Source organism: Cryptomeria japonica, chromosome 1 (assembly GCF_030272615.1).
Source record: "Cryptomeria japonica chromosome 1, Sugi_1.0, whole genome shotgun sequence".
In the NCBI taxonomy this organism is placed as follows: Eukaryota; Viridiplantae; Streptophyta; class Pinopsida; order Cupressales; family Cupressaceae; genus Cryptomeria; species Cryptomeria japonica.
Window position 1 is genome coordinate 519,105,268 of NC_081405.1, and position 23,201 is coordinate 519,128,468.

A 23,201-nucleotide genomic window follows, 5' to 3' on the forward strand; every position below is an offset into this window, starting at 1 on the left:
TTACAAAGTTACAAGGATAGAATTGGGCAAACAAACACATGAGGTGATTAAACATGATGCTCAGTTTTCTATAGCTTCACTAGTACAGCGGTGCGATGAACTTTTAGCTAAGAAAGACAAGCTAGAAGAGGACAACCGACAACTTGTTGCAGCTGTTCGTAAAATTACAAAACATACTGGTGAAATGAGTAATCCTTCAAGTTTTACCGACTACCAAGGCACGAGAATCAATTCGTAATGTTGAAAGGGCTGCTCAGATAGTACAAGCATTATATTCCTAGGTTGATCAGCTTCATGACCTATGTGCACAAGTGCTGAAAGACATTTTTCAGATGATGTCTATGATGGAGACTATTGAAGAGAAATTGAGTCATACCTCCGACGCTTCTAAAAGAATCTGGAAAGTGTTGAAGGTAGTTTGACAATCTGATGCACAATGCCCCAACAATAGTTGAGTGTTATATAGGAGCATGCCATTATCCCTTCTAGGGTCATGTACTTGGAATTTGAAGAGCTTCTGGAAAATAAGGCCCTTGTTCTTAAATCCCTCATTGAGGAGATTGGTGATGCAATGAGATTACGAGGTGAAGTTTTCCAAGATATTGTTTCTCATTGTGAAAAGGCCTCTTGCAACATAATAAGTCAGGATGGAGAGCTGATACCAGAAGAAGAAGTTCTTGCAGATTTACAAATGAGGATTCATAATGAATGGAGGAGCGAACAATTCTCAGCTACTTCAATTCAAATTTTGATGAAACACCAAATCTTTTTGCATGAAATTCAGTCCATCTTGGAGAAGAACAACTCTATGCTCCTCCGATGCCATGATACCATTGTGAAGACCATGGTTGTTGCCAAGAACACCCATGAACCGGATCCTGATGAACTACGAATGATCATCCAGAAGTTTGAAGGATTCATGTCTTCACGTGATGTAGCTTAAGTGTTTTTCAACACTTAGTTGTATTTTTCCAGATCTGTAATCTTTTAGTTGTAGTTTTTCTTTTGACAAGTTACATGTAAAAACCTTTTGTAAATTGCAAGTTAAGTCTTGCACTTTTGTAACTACATGTAAGGCAACTACAAGTTGTGTTCAGTTAGGACTGTAGTTGGAATAAGTCATAGTTAGTTATTGAATAAGTCTTGGTGGTTGAGAGAATTTCTCAAGTTAGTTAGGATCCTCCCATCTTTTTCTCAAGGCTCCTCTTCTATAAATACTTGAGGAGTCTATTATAATTTTTATCTTTTGGGAAAGCAAGCAAAAACTCTGCCAAATTTACAGCAAAGAAGTCTTTGAGCTTTCATGTGTGAATTCAAGAATTGAAAGAAATATAAGGAAATTGCTCAAGCTTTGAGTCTTTTTACTACATTCTTGAGTTTGTGTTCTATATTATCTTTCTTGCAAGTGTTTCTTCAAAAAACTTAATTGAATTTGATTTGCAGTCTTTCTGCTGCAAGTATTTGAGGTTAATATAGATTAGAATAAATATTCTTTTGAGAAAAGCTGTAAGTCTTTGTGCTTGGACTTATTCTTAAGAGAATTTAGGAGCAGATTTTGTGAGAAATAGCTGTGAGTCTTTGAGCTTGTACTACTTTCCACTATTTTGTATAGGAAAGAATAAGATATTCCAGTCTTTGAGCTGTTATAATTTGTTCTTGATAGCATTAGTATAGAAAAGGGTAGATAGGACTTCACATAATCAAGTCTTTGAGCTTGATATTGTTGTCCCGTCCCGAAGGAAGTGACTGAAGTCTTTGAGCTTTCAGGAAACTTCATTTCCTTTCTCTCATTTCATTTCGAGAGTTATTATTGCTGTTTTATATCAAATCGCTATCACTTTTCTGTGAAGAGAAAATGATATTGTCTTTCTTGAAAGAAGAAGAAAGATTGCTGTCCCATCCTATTTTATTTTTAAAGTTGTAGTTAGATAAGGGGAGCCTTCCCTTAATTAGGAGAGTTTTACTCACACGCTGTGGTTGAAATCACAATTTTGTATATTTCCCCAAGTGTACAAAATTTTCAACCAACAAACCTTTCTTTGTACATATTTAGTTTAGTTTTGGTTTTTTGTTCTTAGCTCGGATTTCTTGTTTTCTGCTTTAGATTAGGTGTTCTTTTAGTCTCTAGAGTATTCTGCTTTAGTTTAGGTTTGCTTTCAGAGGGGTTGGTCCTCTGTTATTTTGCAAGAGTTTGTGTTTTGTCCAACTTTGGTGTATGAGGTCAAGGATATATTTTAGTCTATTCCTTTGATGCCAATTTTGGTAGAGCACTTAATTAATGGTTGCCTCTATAGTCAACTCATTTGGTTCAAAAGCTTATTCATTTTGAAAATTTCGCCACTTGTGTCCTGAGCCACCTAACAATTTCAAGGCAAATTACCAACCTGGATCGACAAAACAACTAAACTAAAACACTTACAAAAAAAGCTACCCTAAGACTATATATACAAGACCCCTAGACCAGACAAGACTCAAAGAAGCGACACTGCACAGACATCTCCCATACCGGTTGCCATCCTATACCGGTTGACATCAATGACAACACAATGCCAACAACCCTTGACCTCAGCTAATCATCAATTAGGTCAGCTGGCTTTTGAATTTTCCCTCCTCTTATAAGTGGACTTAGGGTCTTGTTTCTATTATGAGCGGGTTTTGACAGCTCACAGGCGCAAACTTAGGCACAATTGATTGGGAGGCTTGGACAAATTGAGGCTGGCCCTGAGTATCATTTGACTTATCCTTGGTCTTGAAGTCGGTTTTGCTTGATTACACCAATGAAAGGGGAGTATAAAGGAGGGTTCAGCATTGCACTCCACCACACAATTCAGGTTCAATAACATATTGTGCTTTGCCGAGAAATTCAGGTCTGATTGAACATGTTAGTTCTGATTTTTTTATTGTTTCATGTCTGAGTTTTTAATGTTTGATGTGCCTTTAGGTCTGATCTCCACACTTTGATCAACCCCTTTATCTCTTTCCTTTGGGCGCATATGAAGGCTAGGCTTGCACAGCGGGTTTGAGAGGCAACCTTGCACCAAAGAGAAGGATGAGTGGGTTTTAAGGGTAAGCATGCACGAGTTAGAGTTGGAGCAGATTTCAAGTATATGGTTGCACAGTGGATCTAAGGTCTAAGGCTACACAACACACACATGAAGGGCGGTATTTAGGGGATTGATGGGTGTAATCAAAGTTTGTGAATGTATAACAACTAGAGCGCATATAGCATGTATATTTGCACAACTAAGTGCATTTTGAAGCCTTGTTTGCACAAACCAGATGTAGGGCACATTTTGAAGGCCCCTATGCACAAAACATGGAGTGGATTTGAAGCATTCCCATTCACAATGTAGGGTGGGATTTTCTTGTTGCTGTGCACAAAGCTGATGCTTCAGCGCATTTTAGTGCTTGCATAAATGTAAGTTGGAGTGCCCTTAAAAGATGTTATTTCAATGCATAAAATAAAGGTGAAGCACACCTAGGGGTTGTGTTTACACAAATCTTTCCTTGGGCGGAATTCGAATGGTGGCTTGCACTAAATAACTTGAGCTTACATGCAATGGTTGAATGCACAAAGAATGTCTTGAGCGGACCTTGGATATCGCCTTGCACAATGTAGTGCAAGTGGAGTAGGTTTAAAGACTAAGCATGCACAAACATGTCCTCCTTACCTCTCTTCAATCACCTAGGCGCAGTAGAACAGTTACCCTACACAAAATCACACATGTTTGAAGGTGGAGCGCATATGATGGGTGTGCCTGGACAACACTTTGAGGAGAGCACAATTAGCTAGGTTACTTGCACAAAATAATTCAAGTGTAAGGGCCCTTGAATCCACACCTAGGCGATTTCAAACAATCAACCTGATGTAGGGTTTGACATTAGTGCATAACTTACCCCCCTTGCCCTTGCACAAATTTATACATGAAATGAGGGGGTTGACTCCAGACTTAGACAAATTTTCATATTTTCCCCCACCTAGGTCTTGCTTAATGTAAGTTTGCAATTCATGACCCTTAAAGTATTTTTCTTGCAATTCTTGATGGAATTACAAGCAAACTTATGACTCCTTACTCTCCAATCTACTCCTAACAAAATCCTGACAACATTTTACCAACTTGACAACTTTTCAACATTGACAATATTGACGGTGTAGCAACTTTAGCAACATTGACAACATTTGCATATTTCATATCCCCCTTAACATTCACAAACATACCTCTTCTCAAAAGCAAAGGCTAAATACCAAGAAATGTTGCCAAGCTAGGACAACTAAAACACCAAAACTAAAAGAAAAAGAAATGGGGGTCCCCATTTGCAATGGGGTGTGTATGTTTGCAACATAACAAAACCCACCAACAATACTAAAAATAGCAAGCATGCCAACTGACCCTGTTGGTGCCCATAACTAACTTACTAAAAATAGTGTGTGGGAGAATTAAGTCGAAAAGGCTCTAAAAAGAGCGTTACGCTCATCCTACTACCAGAATATGAAATCACACCTGATACTGCCTCCAAGATTCGCTAACCCTAATCCTCAGCCCATGGGGATTGACTGAATGTGATAATGTCACCACCATGCTGAATTGGCTTAGGAAGGGGACATTACACTTTAGGTATTAAAGTTCTCATGTGATGCTTGATTAAGTGTGCTATATGGTCTAAGGTGGATTTAGTGCCCTAATATGTCTATTTTTAGGTGTTAAATGGTACTTTGTAATCCCACAACTATATTTTGAAACCAAATAATTAGGCACAAGAATATTTTGTCCTACTATTTATACATGTAGTTGAACAAATTTGCATGCTTGTAAAAAAATTTGTATTGGCTTTGCCACCATAAAATGGTGCCACATCAACTGATTTCTTCCTCTTTCTTGCTTTTCCTTGTGTTAGAGGAGGCCTCCTTGATAATCGCCAATCTTGCAATTAGAATCAACATTTTTGACATTCATCCTTTCTCTGTTGGAGCTATCAAACTGTCAAGATCTTTGACATTTGCATTTGGCACATTTCATCCTCGAGAGACCTTGAACCATTGTTGATTGACAAAATATACCAAGAATTGATAACCTTGGAATTTCAATAAGAAGGGAAATTGGTTGACATTGAGAGCATGGCAAGAATGACATGGTTACTTACTATCGTAGTTCTACGGAGTTTCCTAATTGGGTAATAGGGGGCGCATTTTGGGGGCATGGGGATAAAGGGCCTAAGTTTGGGGACGACGAGGGGATGACAACACAAGGGTGGTAGGGCAATGGGTTGATGGTGCAAATGCATATAGTACTTGAAAAATTAGTTATACAAAGATGGGTGAGGAATAAGTATAACAATTGCAAATTAAATTTTGGCATAGTAAGTAAAATTTAAACTACTAAATATTAAAGACGTGACAATGATCACATTTAACAGTGATGGGTGGAAGTTTGGGAGCAACTCCCCTAGTAGGGTCAAAGGGTAGTGCACCCAATGAGGTCAAGGGTTGGTGCCCCTTCAAGGAGTTCGGAGGTAGAGTCCCCAATGGGATTGAGGGAGAGAACCCCTCATGAGGTTTGGGGCAATGCTTTTGGCGTGTTCCTTGTCGTGATATATGGCGGGGGTTGAGGGATAGAGCCCTTGCCACCAAGCACAAATTAAGGGCTTCAAAACCACCCAAACCTTCACATTGAATGTCATTTTCACAAGTCCACTTATTTTTTACAACACCAAGTTTCTTACTATTCTGAAACTTAGGAGTCATTTGAAAATTTGAACGAGGCTTAGAAGTTAGATGCCTATTTATAAGTTTTTTGTGAGTGCTTAGGGTTTGGGTGAATCCCATAGACCACTGGAGTTAGGGTTTGTGGTATGAAAGTAAAAAAAAAACTATTTTATTTGTAGAAAATATTGAATTTTTAATTTTACTGCCATGGGGGATGCTTGGAAGTCCCTAGGATGGATGGGAGACTCCTTGAAGTCACCTACACATCTCAAGGATCTCCTGAAGTCCCCAAACTAGGAGGCATCCTAAAAACATATCCTCTCCTTGAGGGGGACGACCTTGAAACATCCTTGGGTCTTGAGTGGCAGTGATGGGACAGCGGGGGGATGTCCCCATCTTTGAAACATGGGGATTTTTTTGGGGGGGAGGGGGGTGATAATGGTCCCCTGGAACAATGCTTACACTAACTTGATTGAGGGCAAAGTTTTGCAAGGGTACTAACACTTTTATTGGTGCCTTCACCTCAATAAACATTGTGAGAAATGTGTCCAAGTTTAATGTGCTGATTCAATTTTTTTGGACCTAGAGTGTTATTATCCTACAAGATTTGTTGGAGCCAACCACAATTGAGCACTCATTGTGTGTTATATCTTGAAAAAAATTGAAATCTGCTTGTTTATTTTGATAATCTTTCAAATTTTATAGTCATTTTTTAGTAACATGTTTAGTAAACTTTCTCTTGCAGAACTTTGAATATTGCACAGTTGTTTGGGTCTTAGTGGGTTCTTTCAACTATTTGTGTGGGGCATAATATTATGATAAATAAGATCAGAAGTTTGATTTGTTTTCCTTGTAGGCACCTCTATATGTTTCATATTCGGATATACTTCGCATGCTTGTGATTTTAAATTTAAAGTTCTACCTTATAGATGATTATTGTGGAAGATATATTTTCTGAGGATGATATCTAGATTTTTTGCAGGTTCTGAAATATATACCTTTCAAACTTTAATGTTCTTTTCTTTCCAATTTCATTGTAAATCTGCAGGGTGAAACAGTTGAATGGGTGACAGTAAAATTCCACCACACTTCTCCATCAGAATATGATTGGGTTGGAGTTTTCTCTCCAGCAAAATTCAAGTACTGATCTTTTTTTGCAGTTTCTAGATAGAAAAGATGCAAAGCATAACTATGATATTTTTAGTTATTATCTGACTATCAATTTATTTCTTTCCATTAGCACATATCCTCTTCTTTGCTTATTTTTTTAAATACATTTTTTTATATTCTGTTAGTCCTGGAATATCTGATTATATAGTAATTGGTAAATGAAATAATGAGTGGTGTGTGCTATTAAAGAAGTTGTTTAAGATCATGCACCTTAAATCTTACCAACTAACAAGCATATCTGGTTAAATATTTCAGTGGGTCTGTCTGCTTAGATAATGCTCCAGAGTTAGATGGAATCCCATTTCTATGTACTGCACCTATAAAGGTAATAAGTATTTTCGTGGGACATTAATATTTTATATGGAATATGAAGGAAAGTGTGAATATTAGAGGGTAGACAGCTAAATCAAAAGAAAGTACTCATAAGGTGCATCTCATAAAATTTGTATATCATGTGCTTTTTGCAGTTCCAATATGCAAATTTTTCAACGCATGACTATGTTCGCACAGGAAATGGATCTTTAAATATTCAGTTGATCAATCAGCGAGCCGACTTTGCTTTCGCATTGTTTTCTGGGGGATTTTCTAATGTATGCTCTCTTTATATAAATTATCGATTTGAAATATGTAGAAGGGTTGGATTTATTATTGTTTTTTTCTGTTTACAGTCTAACATATTGTGTACATGTAATTCTCTAGTCATCTGAACAACTATTTTTAAAATTTAGTAATTTTTTTTCCAGAACATTTTGCTATGACTTCCATTGCCGAAGAGAAATGGAATTTAGCAAGATTGATATTTTATGTATACTTTAAACTTAATTCATAATCAAGAAAATTTTCAAAGGAGTAAGGGTTATCCAAAACTTCTACATTTATGTTTCTATGCATTCATCAAGGCTTTTTACAGTCCAAATTTGGATTTTTGCTTTTTTTTGGCATATATTGTTCTCTTTGAGACTTATGCATAACAGCCTTGCAAACCACAATTGTCATGTCACTAAGCAAACTAAATAATTTCTTATTAACTAGCAAGAGGACTTCACCTTAGCATTATTTGCAAGTAGAGTTTCAAGCTCATACTTGTTATTTCCAAATCATTAACCTATAGTTTGTAGAAAAATTAGAAATTTGTATTTTGCTTGTAAATTCTTGATATCCAATAAAAATGCAATCCTCTAGTTATCAGAAATTCAGAATAACTGTACCTCAATTTACAACCTGTTTAAAAGTTTTTCTTACATTTTTCTATGACATCTCTTCATTCCTTGTAGGCAGAGGAATATGACAGATATATTTTGTTATTATGCTAAGTTGCCGAATCGGGTACAGGAACGAAAACGGGTACGTGGGTGCGAAACGCTGGCACGATAGAAATTTTTTGGGGGTTTGGGTATGTTTTTGGTAGTATACATATATACCCAGATACATACATCTATACATTATACTATATATATACATTATACATACATACATGTATTGTATGTATATATACATCTATGCATGTACATAAATACATACATGTATATATATGTATATGTAGCCAAAAAATAGAATTAAGTTTAGAATGTCATACACCAAAACATATGCTAAACAAGACCATTACAAATTTCCAATTTTGCAACATAACATACTAATTTAAATTCAGTTTTCAATATCAAAAAGATCAAACTAGAATTTCATGAGAGATAAGTTCTGAGCTCACTTATCAGCACTGTAGGTCTTAAGAATATCAAAAACATCAAACTAGAATCACTAAACATTTCGGAAACATTTCGGCATCTAAAACCACGAACTCCGGATGAACCTACTGGAGATTCATTTCAAAATCCGATTCTGGTACGTTTTGTACCTGGAATTGCCTGAAAGATCCCACGATTCAGCGACTTAGTTAGTATGCCATTGGTTTATAAACGATTTTGAATAATATTTATAACTGTTTAGACAGTTCATTGAGCCCTTTTGGCTAGACGCTCTCACTAAAGGTGGTCAAGCACTTATAGTCAACTACTCCCTATTAATTTTTCTTTGTTCATTGTTGCTTATTGTTGGGAGAAACTGTCTCAATCTTGCTTTTTCCATTTTTTGTATTTAATTATTTACTTGTATTTCATTGTCATATGTAGTTTTAATTTGGCAATTTGTAATTATCACTTAGTTGTAATGAAAGTTGCTAAGTGCAACGATGACAGCTTGTAAGGTAGACAAGTTGTTGGATTAGAAAGAGTGTGACAAGGGGGGAATTTGAATGTGGACTTGGATAAGGTGAGCAATATCTTCAATTCACATGTGCATGTTACCATAAAGGTAGATAAAATCAAAAGTAGAGTGCTTTAATTGAAAGAGAAAGTTTCAAACTTTTTTCTTCTTAATTTAACCAATTGGGATTTGCATGGAGATAGTGGTGCCACTTTTAGACCATGATTTTCTGTCATGTTTTTAGAAACCATTGGTGGTTTCTTGTTTTCAGTCTTGCCTATATATATTGCTTATTAGTTTGGAGAAGTATGTGATTAGTTTGCTGTAACAAAAGATTTGGAAGTAGTTTTCGGTCTTGCCTATACTTAGGTGAATGTTTATGTGATTAGTTTGCTATAACAAAAAGTTATATTGCTGAAATTTCTCTATATTTGTATTGTTTTTCTCTTGTGAAAGCTTGATCTATTGTAATTTGTAACTGGATTTGGTTGTGTGAATTTCGAGATTTGGAGGCTGAGTTTTTTCATGAAAGGGTTTTCCCAAGGTAGACACTATGCCGTTTTGATGAATGCTTTTGCATTTGTTTTTTATTTTCAAAAATGTTTGATCTTGCATGAGAGTCTCTTGTATCTAGTTAGTGTAGGAAGTTTTTCTTCAATTAATTTCCTTTCATTTGGTGCTTTATTTGTCAGTTCCTTTTAGTTAAATGCCTAAATTCTATCTCCCCGTGGGTTGATCTCCTTGGGACACACATTATTATGTAATGTAAACACAATTACTTTTGGTTGCTGATTGTGTTGGGTGGTTGTATATAGGATATTTGGATGGTTGTTGACAATCTAAATTCCACATGTTTTAATGAGGCATGAAATATGTTATCGAGATGTTGTTTGCCATCACCATAGACTCTTGAAAATTCTTCCTTGATCCATGAGGAAGCTCATGTTGTACTGCCAATGCCAATAAAACCAATTCATTTCCCAATGACAATAATAGAATTGCAATAGAGAGACACACACTTGAAAGATAAGGGATCATATGGTTGAAGATTTTGAATTTCAAAGTTATATTTTAGAGTTATGTGTGTGGAGGCTAAGGTGCACTTGCTAATGATGTTAAGAAAAAAAAAAAAATTCCAATATGTAGGTGCAAACCTCATGACAAGGACACACTACAATATAGGTTGTAAAATTAAAAAAATGTGGTCCAATACTGTTAAATTTAGTCAAATTCTGTGATCAATATAGTTTCAATCAAAATTCAAAGTTCTAACTCCAACAATTTAATTCTAATGATTATTGTTTCAGGTATTGCTTATGCTGATCAAGAGGATAGAAGAGATGAAGATATAATCTGAAATCAAATCCAAACTGCTGCAGTGTGAAGGGAAGGATGCACAACACTTATCGATTGCTGTATTGTTTTTCCTCCTCACCGTTTGAATGTTATATATGTGAATAAAGAGGGTATGTAGTGAAGAGATATGTCTTCCCACGTGGGAAAACACATCTCTTTCCTATGTACCACTCATGATAACACAACACTTAACAAACACTAAGATCAGATCGCTTGCTTGATTGATCGCAAGGAATGCGATTTACCGTGAATCGCTAATCACAGCCTTTGTTAACTCATTAACATGAAATGGTGCGATTGGTGGCAAATACCATAACTCATATTTGATTTATCTATCATTTAATGTTAACGTATATAATAATAGTTTATCTATTATTATATATGTTAACATTCAGATTTCAAGTAATCAATTATCATGCATCGGAATTATGGAATTGTATGACCGACGCTACAAGAATTAACACTCCCTCTTAGCTAGGGAGGACAAATTTCATGTTAGAGAAAACATCACAATTCATCCATTGATTGTGAAGGGAAGAGATATCACACCATAGTGATATTCAAGGATATGGTTCAACAATGAATATCAAGTCTCATGATACTCACCATAACTCATAGTTATCAAATAAGGTATGTGCACTGGCATCAAGTCACATGATGCCTACCATACTGATAACGATTCATGGCATGTCCACGAATATTATGTCCATAATATTCACCATGAATATCTCTATCATAATTATGGTTTATTTAATGATATCAACTAACTGATATCTACCATAATGTCTCAAAGATATATACTATCATGACATGTCCATAGATATCAAGTCACATGATATCCATCAAGATAGATAAATTGATAATTGTAAAGTCGTCACCTTACAATATCAATTTGATAGAAGTGTTCAGTATTGAAAAGTTGTCACCCTTCAATAATGTTCACAAGGGGCCCATGAAGTCATGGAGTCACACACATGACAAATAAAAGAGTTTACACATTAAACATCTTAAATATATTACTATATTAGAATAAATGAGACTCTATCTCAAAATTAAAGTACATTTTCAACCATACCAAGTTTATCTCTAAAGTGTTCAATCTTGATCTTGGAGAGAGGCTTGGTAAGAATGTCTCCAATCTGATCACTTGTACTAATATAATCCAGTCGGATCACATTCCTTTCCACCATATCTCGAACATAGTGATAAGGAATCTCAATGTGCTTAGACCTGTCATGAAATACCGGATTCGTTGAAAGCTTGATGCAACTCTGATTGTCGCAATAGATGATAGTAGGATTTAAGGGCTGACCAAACAGTCCTACAAGCAATTTCCGGAGCCACACTGCTTCTCTTGCACCCATGGAGGCTGCAATGTATTCAGCTTCTGTAGAACTTTGAGCAATTGAAGACTGTTTTCTACATATCCATGAGATCATTGCTGATCCTAAACTGAAGCAACATCGTGATGTGCTTTTCCTGTCAACTATGCTTCTAGCCCAATCAGAATCAGTGAATCCATGTAGGTCAAGGTCTACATGTTTATATTTCAGACCAAAACCAATAGTTCCTCGGAGATATCTTAGAATATGCTTTGCAGCAACAAGATGTATTTCCCTAGGTTCACACATGAACTGACTTAGTGTATTAACAACATAACATATATCAGGTCTTGTGTTTACCAAATACATCAGAGATCCAATAATCTCTCTGCAGAGGGTAGGATCTGCAAACTCTGATTCTGCAGCTGCTTTCTTTAGCTTGTGCAGATTTGTCTCCATAGGTGTGGTCATGGATCTACAATCCATCATTCCAAATCTCTTGAGTCTATCATTGGTGTATTTTTCTTGATTCAGCTTGCTGACAAACTTCCAATCCAAGGAAGTATTGAAGAATTCCTAAATCCTTCATATCAAACTCAGAGGCTAATTCTTTCTTGCATCGAAAAATACGATGATCCTCTCCTAAGATTAGTAGATCATCAACATAAAGAATAAGAGTTAATAATTCACCATTGATTACCTTGTAGTAAAGATTTGGATCTGCTTCATTCTTGGAAAACCCTAATCCCAAGAGATAGTGATCAATTCTTTCATACCATGCTTTGGGGGCCTGTTTCAGTCCATATAGGGCTTTCTTTAATCTGCAGACATGTGATTGAGCCTTATGAATCACAAAACCTTGAAGTTGCTCCAAATAAACTTCTTCTTCAATCTTGCCATTCATAAAAGCAGTCTTAACATCCATTTGATGGACTTTCCATCCTTTAGATGTTGCAATAGCCAAAACTGCTCGGACAGAAGTGTATCTGGCAACAGGAGCAAATGTCTCTTCATAGTCAATACCTTCTTTCTGTGAGAAACCTCTGGCAACAAACCTTGCTTTGTGCTTCTCAATGCTGCCATCTATTGCATGTTTGATTTTGAAGAGCCATTTAGAAGATACCATAGATTTGCCTTTAGGCCTAGGCACAATATCCAAGACATCATTTTTCAGAATTGACTGATACTCTTTTGACATAGCCTCTTTCCAAACTTGATGCTTGAGAGCATCTCCAACACATGAAGGTTCTGCATCAATGATCTCACTCATCAAGGCAACATAATTGGAAAATGTCTTAGGTCTCTTACTTTCTTTGAAGGTCCCCTTTGGAGCAGCATAATTTTTAGCTTCTTGAAGCATCTTTTTAGCCCAAAGTGGTCTCTTCCTAGTTTCGGGATAATGTTCTTCTAAAGGTAAGTCTTGAACTTCATGCTTAGCGTTTTCAGGGGTCTCCCTCTAAATCTCAGGGGTGGAATCCACATCCATGCTTGTAGGAGGATCTTGGTGTTCTAATTCATTAGAGTTTTTGGACCTCCTGAATGCTATGTCTTCTTCGAAGATGACATCTCTGCTTAGTTCAATTTTCCTTTGACCAAGTATGTATACTCTGTAAGCCTTAGAGGTTTCACTATACCCAACAAATACTCCTTTCTTTCCAAAAGGTTCTAACTTTGATCTCTTTTCTTTGGGGACATGAATATAGACTGGACACCCAAAGATCCGGAGATGACTTATGCATGTCAGGTTTGTTACGAGTAAAGGCTTCTTTAGGGGTTTTATTATCAAGAAGAGAACGAGGGCATCTATTTTGAATGTACACAGCTTCCCTATATGCTTCAACCCAAAATGAGGTTTCTATATTTTGGTCAAACAACATAGCCCTAGTAGATTCTACTATAGTCCTATTCTTTCTTTCAGCTGCCCCATTTTGTTGTGGGTTGTAAGGTATAGTTAACTCCCTCTTAATCCTAGCATTTATACAATAATCTTTAAAAATATCAGAAGTGTTTTCACCCCCATTGTCTGTTCTTAAGGTTATGATTTTCTTAGCTATCATGTTTTCTGCAAGAGCTTTGAATTCCTTAAATTTAGAAAGGATTTCTTCAGACTCTTTGTACATCAGAAAGTATGTCCAGGGCTTCGTAGAATAATCATATACAAATATTACATAATATAAAATTCCCCCTAAGGAGGGTACAGACATGGGTCCACATAAATCAGAATGAACTAATTCTAATACATTTTTGTATTTACTGTTGCTAGAATTGAAAGGACCCTTTAGTTTTTTTTCCCATGGCACACCCCTTGCATGCTCCTTTAGTATTTTGACTTAGCTTGGGTAAGCCAATCACCATCTTCTCTATCTTAGGTAGGGCCTTGAAATGAAGGTGCCCTAATCTTCTGTGCCAAAGTTCATTCGAATCTCGAGTCTAATGAATCAAGGCTAGAGGTGGAGTGGTGCAAAGTCTGTAGAGGCTCCCTTGTCTTACTCCAATGGTGTGGGCTTTCTTGATGGTGGAGTTCTTTGGCCAAGCAAGTACCTTTCCTTCCATAAAGATTAATCTAAAACCCTTATCTTCAAGTGCAGAAACTGAGACAAGGTTTCTCTTTATATCAGGTACAAATAGAACTCCCGTCAGCTGTAGGGATATGCCTGACTTTAGGTTGATATTGCAGGTTCCTATTCCCATAACTGGATAATTTGAGTCATCACCAATTGTCACCTCTTCATTTGAATTTTCCACAAGTGTATCTGGGTGCTCACTAAATCCAGTGATGTGTCGAGATACTTCTTTGTCTATCACCCATGTGTTGGAACTGGAGGTGAGTTGACTAGAGAGGGCTGAGTAGAAGACTAGTTTCTCGGAATCACTCCCTTTCTTAACTTCTACCATTGAAGCCTGCTGCTTGATCTTGTCTGGACAGTTCATTGCATAGTGCCCATATTGGTCACATCTGAAACAATGTACTTTAGAAATGTCTCTCTTCTTCTTTGAAGACCCCTTTCCATTTGAGCCTTTGTCTCTCTTTCTCTTAAAGTTCTTCTTCTTTCCTTTCTTGTGGGAATTAGAATTTAGAACTTGAATGTCCTCATTACCATTGTTTTGTTTTACTCCTGTTGTGACAAGCCTTGATTCCTCTTGAATGCAATCGGTTTTCAATGTATCAAACTTTGGAAATTTAGAACGAGCACTGATTCCTTGAATGAACGATTCCCATGAGGTAGGAAGTCCATTTAGGGCCATCATAGCAAGTTCTCTGTTGTCTACTAGATGTCCAATAGTGGATAGTTGATCCCTAAGCTCAGTGATCCTCAAGAAATAGGATGTAACTGTCTCTCCTTTATTCATCTTTATATGGTGTAGTTGATTCTTCAAGGTGAGAGCCTTGCTAGTGTTGTTGATTTCATAAATGTCAGCCAAGGCTTTGGACATCTGAAAAGCTATCTCATATTTAGAAATAACTGGCACAATGTGATTTCTCACTGAATCCACAATTATCTTAAGAGCCTTCTCACTGTCCTTGCTCCATTGAATTTTCTCCGTATCATCAGAGGGTTGAGGAATTTCCCTTTTGACATAGGAGTCAATTTTATTTTCTTTCAAAACTAGCATGATCCTGAATTTCCAAGATACAAAATTGGATGCTCCATCTAGTCGATCTTCAACCCTAACTCCGGTTTCCATTAGGATTATAGAAATGTGATCTACTAAGAGTCGAGTGAAAGTCTATATGATTGTTACAGAATTTAATTTGATCTTCCTTAACCTGGCTCTGATACCATGTTAAATTTAGTCAAATTCTGTGATCAATATAGTTTCAATCAAAATTCAGAGTTCTAACTCCAACAATCTAATTCTAATGATTATTGTTTCAGGTATTCCTTATGCTGATCAAGAGGATAGAAGAGATGAAGATATAATCTGAAATCAAATCCAAACTGCTGCAGTGTGAAGGGAAAGATGCACAACACTTATCGATTGCTGTATTGTTTTTCCTCCTCACCGTATGAATGTTATATATGTGAATAAGAGGGTACGTATTGAAGAGATATGTCTTCCGATGTGGGAAGACACATCTCTTTCCTACGTACCACTCATGATAACACAATACTTAACAAACACTAAGATCAGATCGCTTGCTTGACTGATCGCAAGGAATACGATTTACCATGAATTGCTAATCACAGCCTTTTTTAACTCGTTAACATGAAATGGTGCGATCTGTGGCAAATACCATAACTCATATTTGATTTATCTATCATTTAATGTTAACGTATATAATAATAGTTTATCTATTATTATATATGTTAACATTCAGATTTCAAGTAATCAATTATCATGCATCGGAGTTATGGAATTGTACGACCGACGCTACAAGAATTAACAAATACAAGGGAACATGTCAAGGTTTGAGGACGGATCTTGTAATTAAGCTACAAAACTAATTTTTTTGCTAATAGTGTATAGATGCTTAAAAGAATATGTATTTGTTTATCTTAAGGAATTTGGTGCAAGGTTTATTACATTCCAATATTTAGGTGTGTACCTTAGGACAAGGGCACATCTATACAAAGAATGAATGAAATTCAACCAATAAATAGGTGTGCATCTAAGATTAAGGGTGCAATCATGAGGGAAAAATAACTGGTTTGCAAAAATCCATTGTCAGGCATGCACTTAGAGGGAAGTGTGCAGTTCGGTAAAGAGCATTTTTTGTCAAAACTTGTCATCTATTGTCATGTGTGCATTTGACTTGGGGAATAGACCTCATAAAGGATGCATGTACATTTTGAAAATTTAATGCTCAATTTATAGGTGCACACATGGGACTTGTTGTGCTTTGCACTGCACACCCCGTCCTTGATGGAGACCCGCTTTGTTTTCACCCTTTGTTTGCTCATGAAAGGTGGAGCCAGGACAGTGTCTTCAAACCCAAACTCGCCTGAGAAAGGAGTTGTAAAATGGATACTCGGCATCTCTTGTCTCATGGCAAGATAGATGAAATCACACATTTCGGCCCGAGATATCCTTCTAAGACCAAAAATCGCGAATCTTCAAGTCGTGTAGGGCAACTGATTTGCCCGAAATTCCTTCTCAAGGTTGGACATTCGAACCAAATCCTGAACTATGTGTGAATCCTCAAAGCGCGAAAATCACTAAAGTGTTGGGCAAAACGCCTCCCAACGTTGAAGGTAGCATGATGAAGCCTTCCAGTGTTTTCGGATGCCCTCGAATCACCGAGTTTGTCCCCACTTCGTGCAAAATCTCCTATAAGCCCGATAATGAACAAAGGCTTCAGGTTCGCCATATTGGCTATTATGCCGAAAATACAGTGAGATTTAAAATCTCACAAAATTGTCTTTTAGGCCGAATACGACTCTAGATGTGAAGTTGCGCGAAATGCACATACAACCTGAAAATCATTCAATGCAAGGATGAAATGTGGATTTCACAGAATTAGAGCCCAAGTTCGCGAATTTCTCCAAACCCCAAGTTTGCTGTGCAAGCCGAATCTCCAAGTCGTGCATTTTCCTATGAATGGCCGAAAGGACATCAAGCTCACAAATTCAACCCATATGCCAGAAAATGTAAAGTGAAATGTCGGGGTCCAAGTTTGCCAAAGGGTCTTTCAGGCCAAAATGGCTTCGAGCTTTTACATCGCTTAAAACGGATTATTAGGCCGAAGAGGGGTGAAATTGGCTTAAAACACCAAAATGAACAAACTTAAAAGGAAAGATTTCAAATAGCCCCATTCAACCGTAAACCTCTAAGTTGCACATTTCGGGCTTTTGGGCCGAAATTGGCAAACAACTAAAACTCACAAAAGGCTTCAAAGGGCCGAAATTCGCCAAATCATTCCTTAAAGCCAAAAACACCTAAAAGAAGCAAGTGACGCAATTCGTCTTTATGAGCCGAAAATGGCCGAAAAGAACTTAAGTCAGATAAAGATCGCGCGTCTTCCTCTAAGGCGGAAAAAGGTGAGGAAATGATAGAAAATGTGAAAATCTCCAAGTTCGTGAAACCATCAAAAAGGACGAAATGACTTAAGAGTCTAAAATCGCGCGAAGGGGATCATTTCGCCGAAAAGAAAATGGGACCAAGTTCGCAAAATTGCTTCCTGAGCCGAAAATGTTTCAAGTTAAAATCGCGCATCTCAAACAAAATACCCGAAGTTGATGGCAACCAAACTTTAGTATTAGAGAGGGGACGTCTAAGCGGCATATCTTGAGTCGCATCTTCCATTGAATATGGCCGAATTCGCAAAATGTTCCTGGGGATCGAGTTTGCATTTCAATTCAAAGGATCGGGTTGTTTTAGAGTGAACGTCTTTCATCTGCATCAAAACAGAGCCCAACGTCCCTTTATAATTTGGTGTTTGTTAAATTAATTTATTTAATTTTTCAAAATGATTAATCTGGAGTGGAAATTGATTATTTGCAGGTCAAAGGCGTTGTCGGGAAGAACCAGAAAAAGCCTGAAACGTTAAGGAGCCTTGATCGTGACCAACGTCTTGAAGCGAAAATGGAGGAGTGCAGGATCAAAGCGACAGCCCTAAGCGCTACCAATGAAGAAAACATCTTAGAAGGATAAAGACGAAGCACAGAGAAGCACGCCACCACCTGAACCACAAAGTTGAAGTCCATCAACGAGATTGAAGACAAAGAACACACAAAATTTTCAAAATATGCATTATCAGAAGGATACGCCGCTGGATTTAATTCCAGAAGTTCAGTTTCTAAAAACTGAAATTGTTTAATGTAAAGCTACCTATGGGTCCCACTCAAGATATTTTGAAACAAAGTGGAACACAAGTCAGTTGTGGGCAGTTATGTCTATCTACCTGTTAGACCAGATTAAAGCCAAATAGTGGTAGGCAGTTGAGATAGTGGTTGGGTGGATAGCTGAGAATTGAGTAGGCATGAGTTAAAGCTACCATGCTTCTGGAAGGTAGATTGCAGCCCTTGGATGCAGTCGATCTTAGCCATTGATTCAGAATTGTAAAATCTATAAAAGGCAAAGGCCTTTCTTTTGTAAGGGGTTAGATTTTTAGGTTTAGATAGTCAGATTCTGGTTAGAATTTAGTAGTTAGAAGTAGCATAGAAATGCTGCTGAAATTGTTGTAATGGTAGCTGAAGCAAATATATTAACATTGAAATATGGTGTTTGTTATCTTTGTTTCTTCTGTTTGCATGGTTTCTTTCAGCTAGTTAGAATTAGAGTTCCGTGGTTTTAATGGCAAAATGTGGAGGGGTATTTGATGCATTTCAGGTTCATCCCATTGGGGGCCTGCTGATTGTAGGTCACCGTGCATGGTTAGTCTGAACCCAAACTGTGCATAGTTCAACTGCAGGTGTTCGTCTTAGGCTGAGCCAAAATTGGGTTCCTAAATGAGTGTCTCCGGTTTGAAAATCTTTCATCCCTTGGAGATTGCATTGTTCTTGTCTAGTTGTGAGGATGCCTCTGGCGAAACAAGAATCTATTAATGGAAATATGTCTACCTGCTACACTAGTCATTCTTATCGATGTCCTTAGGATTTCTAAACCCTTCTCTTTTGCTTTTATTTCCCAATTCGAGAATCAAATTCTGACCAGCCTGTTGCAAAACGTAAGGCCCCTTGTGCTCCCAACAAAACACATCGACCGTTGAGTTATCCTGCAGTCATGACTTGACATTTGGAACCTTGAGGTTGTCCCCTTTGATCAATAAAAAAGAGCATCAGGGCTTCCTTATACAAGAGAGGATATGATGCTCAGCGAGAACATTCTATTCTGCGTTGGTCGGATAGAGTCGTAGCAATGCGATTTTAGACACGTCAATAGGACTAAGGCACACCTCATTAAAGGAAACAATTCAATGTTCCAAATGAAAGTTAAAAAGTGTGTGCTTGGGAGAAAGGGAACACCTCATAAAGGACAACTCAAATTTTAAATGCAAAGTTTGAAACCAATGTATAGGTGTTTGTGAGCAGTCTTGTTGTGTACCTTACCAAGACAACTTTCAAACCTATTTATTAGGTCCAAGTGTGCAATTCAACTAAGAAATTTTTCAGTATACATCAAATTTTGGAAACCCCATTTTTCAGGCTTGCTTTTGGGGTCAAGGATGCACCTCAATAACACACTTTTAATAAAAACCTTTATTAGGTCCATGTCTAGGGTGTAGGTGTGCAGTTCTTCAAAGGGATTTTTCAAATTTCAAAAATCATGTTATCAAGTGAACACTTAGCAATGAAGTGCACACCTATACAAAGGAAATTAAAGTGCAAGTTCAAAGTTTGTTTTATAGTGTATTGATGTGTAAAGTAGAAGTGCACTCCTATAAAGGGAATTCAAAATGTTATATCAAATTTTTCAAGATTTTTTAGAGGGTTAGGTACAATTGGAGGAAACGTTGCAGAATCATTAAAGTCATTTGGAATTGCCTATCCATAAGTCTATTTTCAGTTGCTACCATTTTTTAGAGAAAAGCATATTGTGGGATTTTCTTATTTTAGTGGATACTTTGTGCTATTTGTAACCATAGAAATGAGACTCGGACTCAAAGCAGACTCAATGAGGGTGACTTGACTCAGGACATGGCAAAAAAACTCGACACAGACTAGGCAATGACTCAGCAAGTGAAAAACCCAAGAAATTTAGAGATTTTTAAAGATTTAAAACTTGTTTCGTGCACCCTCTAAAAAAATGTAATATTCCCTCTTATTTTATCAGTTTTCGAGCACAACAAATATTACAATGCACTTGTTAAAGTTAGGAAATATAATCCTAATGCTAATGAAAAGTAACCCTTCCACTTTCTGATCACCAAGAGCCCAATGTGGGAAGTGTTAAGGCCCAAAAGTGCACCCGAAACTAAGTTCTTAAAACCTAGCACTTTGGTATAACATGGGAACAATCATGAGTCTGTGGGTAAACTATTGGTATGATTGGACCTCCAAATAGGCCGGTTCCTGATACTGATGGATCACCTATTCTAATTCCAAGGTTTTTGTTAGAATAGGTGATCCATCAGTATTAGGAACCGACCTATCTGAAGGTCCAATCATACCAGTAGTTTACCCACAAACTCATGATTGTTCCCATGTTATACCAAAGTGCTGGGTTGTAAGAACTTAGTTTCGGGTGCACTTTTGGGTCTTAACAGTTTGGCACGCCCGGTGGGACCTTTTCCTACTAAGGTCAGAGGTTTTATTGTTCTTATTGATATGCATCAACAAATTGTTTGCCTGTAGTAAAGATATATTTGTATATCTGGCGACTCTGTTTGTGAAAGGAGCGGAAAAGATCAGTGTTTTTCATATTTTATGAGACAGATCCAGACTAGGAGCTCATGTTCTTTTGAGTATTTACAGCTAGAGCCTCCCAAGAGAAGAGGAAGAACACTTGCAAGGGCTCAGCCTTTGAATCGTTTTCAGTCATCAACACCTGATTTTCAGGTATATAGAAGGAGAAGAAGATCATCTAAGGAAAAGGAAATCAGGCATTCAGCAAGTCCAACTTGCAGATTGGAGACATTTGATCCTCAAATTTCAAAATTTCTAGTATTGACAACAACCATTGTAAGTACAACATCTGTTACAACACCTGTTTTACTTGCTGTTCCATCATTTACAGCTGTTGTTCCTCCTGTTTTTCCTATAATGGCTCTTCCAAGGGTGGATGCATTTGTGCCTTTTGATCAAGGCAGCCCCTTGAATTTTGTTCAGCATCATGATGTGCCATTGGCAGCACAAAAAAGTTTGCCTGACTTTACTAGTGAAAGTCAAACTACAGCAATTGATCATATAAGGGATGTTGCTTCCCTATGTAGTGTACATCATGTTACCGAAGAAGACGTGGCTATTAAGTTATTGGCAGCATACTTCAAGGGTAAATCATTAGAGTGGTACAAAATGTTGGCTGTAGCTTCAATTAATTCATGGGATAGGCTTGGTGAATTATTTACCAAACATTTTGAAGACAAATTTGATCACTTGTCTTTGGTAGAGCAGCTGACCATCATCAAACGTGCTCCTCAAAAGTAGATGATGGATTTCAACAGCCATTTTCAAAGAAGGTGGAATAGGATTCCTGTTTTGGTAAGACCTTCAGCTGATCATGCTTTTTTATATTATTTGAAAAGTTTGAATAGTGATATATGAGTAATGATATAGTCTATGGGGGGTGTGCCTTTGCCCCAAGCTTTTGGTATTTCTGTGAGAGTTGAGAATAGTCTTATCCAAGCGGGTAAAATAGCACCCAGGCCTCCAATGCCCATCTTTCCAAATATCGAGTCTAACATGCCACTAAGTATACCACCCTTCAATCCTTTGCCAACTGTTCCTAGCCAAGAAATAGTGGTTGCGGGTCCTTCTCCTGAGTTGCAAGATATTAAGAACAACCAACAAAAGATTGAAGGTTTGCTACAAACTTTCAGCAATGAGCTTGTAAACCTCAAAAAGCAGCAGTCCCAAACTAGGCAACCTTATTAGACTCAGAACCAAGTTGTAAGTCAGCCTTTCCAGCAACCGAATCGAGGCCAATATCAAGGTAATAGACAACCATATCAGAATAATAATGTTGGAAATAGGCAGAATGTCAATCAAAGACCTTATAGGCCTTATGCACCTGCACCTCTGAATGTAGTAAGAGATATTGTTCCTACGCAAAACAATCTAGCCACAGAATATGATTGGTGCTATCCTTGCAACCAGCCTCACAATCAAGCTACGTGTTCAAATGGAGTCATTAATCAGGCTTGAATGGTTCAAGGTACTTCAACTTCACAATATGTACCTGAGCCTGAACCTGAGCAACAACAAGATATAATTCCAGCAGATGCTACTTACATAAATTGGCAAGGAGATGAGTTCTGTGCTATAGGCAAAGATGATCCTCCTGTTGCTGTATACAACAGAGCTAAGAAAAGAGCCTTGGATAATGATTCTGCACCAAAAAATAAAGATACAACAGCAGCAGACTCATCTATGCCTAGAGTACAACATATTCTACAAAGAGCTCATCCTGTGGCAGCTCATGAGCAGCAACAACAACAAGTATACCCTACTGCTACTAAGGTCCAGCCAAAGGTACATGCTACTGTTCCGTTCAATATAGTTGAAAATATGAAAAAAATGAATGTGACTATGTCTATGTGGGACTCTTTAGCCATTCCATGGCAAACTGACCTGTTGAAGTAGGCCTTATCTAATGAGGTAGCTTCCAAACAAGTTGCTAATGAACCCCGCAAAGTTGTGTTGACCAATCAAGAAGCTGTACCTCTCAACATTGACAACAAAGGGAGTAAGATGCAAGGTAAAGATGTGAAAACCCCCTCCATTCTATGTCCCATTAATCATTGGGGATAAGATGGTTCATAATTGTATGGTTGATAGTGGAGCTACGAGCTCAGTCATGCTGAAAAAGGTAGCAGACCAGTTAGGATTGGAATATGAACCTCTTGAGAA

The 23,201-nt window shown here is 37.3% G+C and overlaps 1 protein-coding gene across 1 annotated transcript in view; it reads left to right on the plus strand.

The window, feature by feature from the left end:
• The window catches only part of LOC131857981 (probable inactive purple acid phosphatase 1), a 144,608-nt gene that overhangs the window by 59,144 nt on the left and 62,263 nt on the right, over positions 1-23,201 (plus strand). Inside the window, exons 3-5 of the mRNA XM_059210811.1 lie at positions 6,753-6,844; positions 7,130-7,199; positions 7,342-7,464. Of these exons, the coding sequence (XP_059066794.1) occupies positions 6,753-6,844; positions 7,130-7,199; positions 7,342-7,464 (285 nt within the window). The remainder of the gene's footprint in view (positions 1-6,752; positions 6,845-7,129; positions 7,200-7,341; positions 7,465-23,201) is intronic.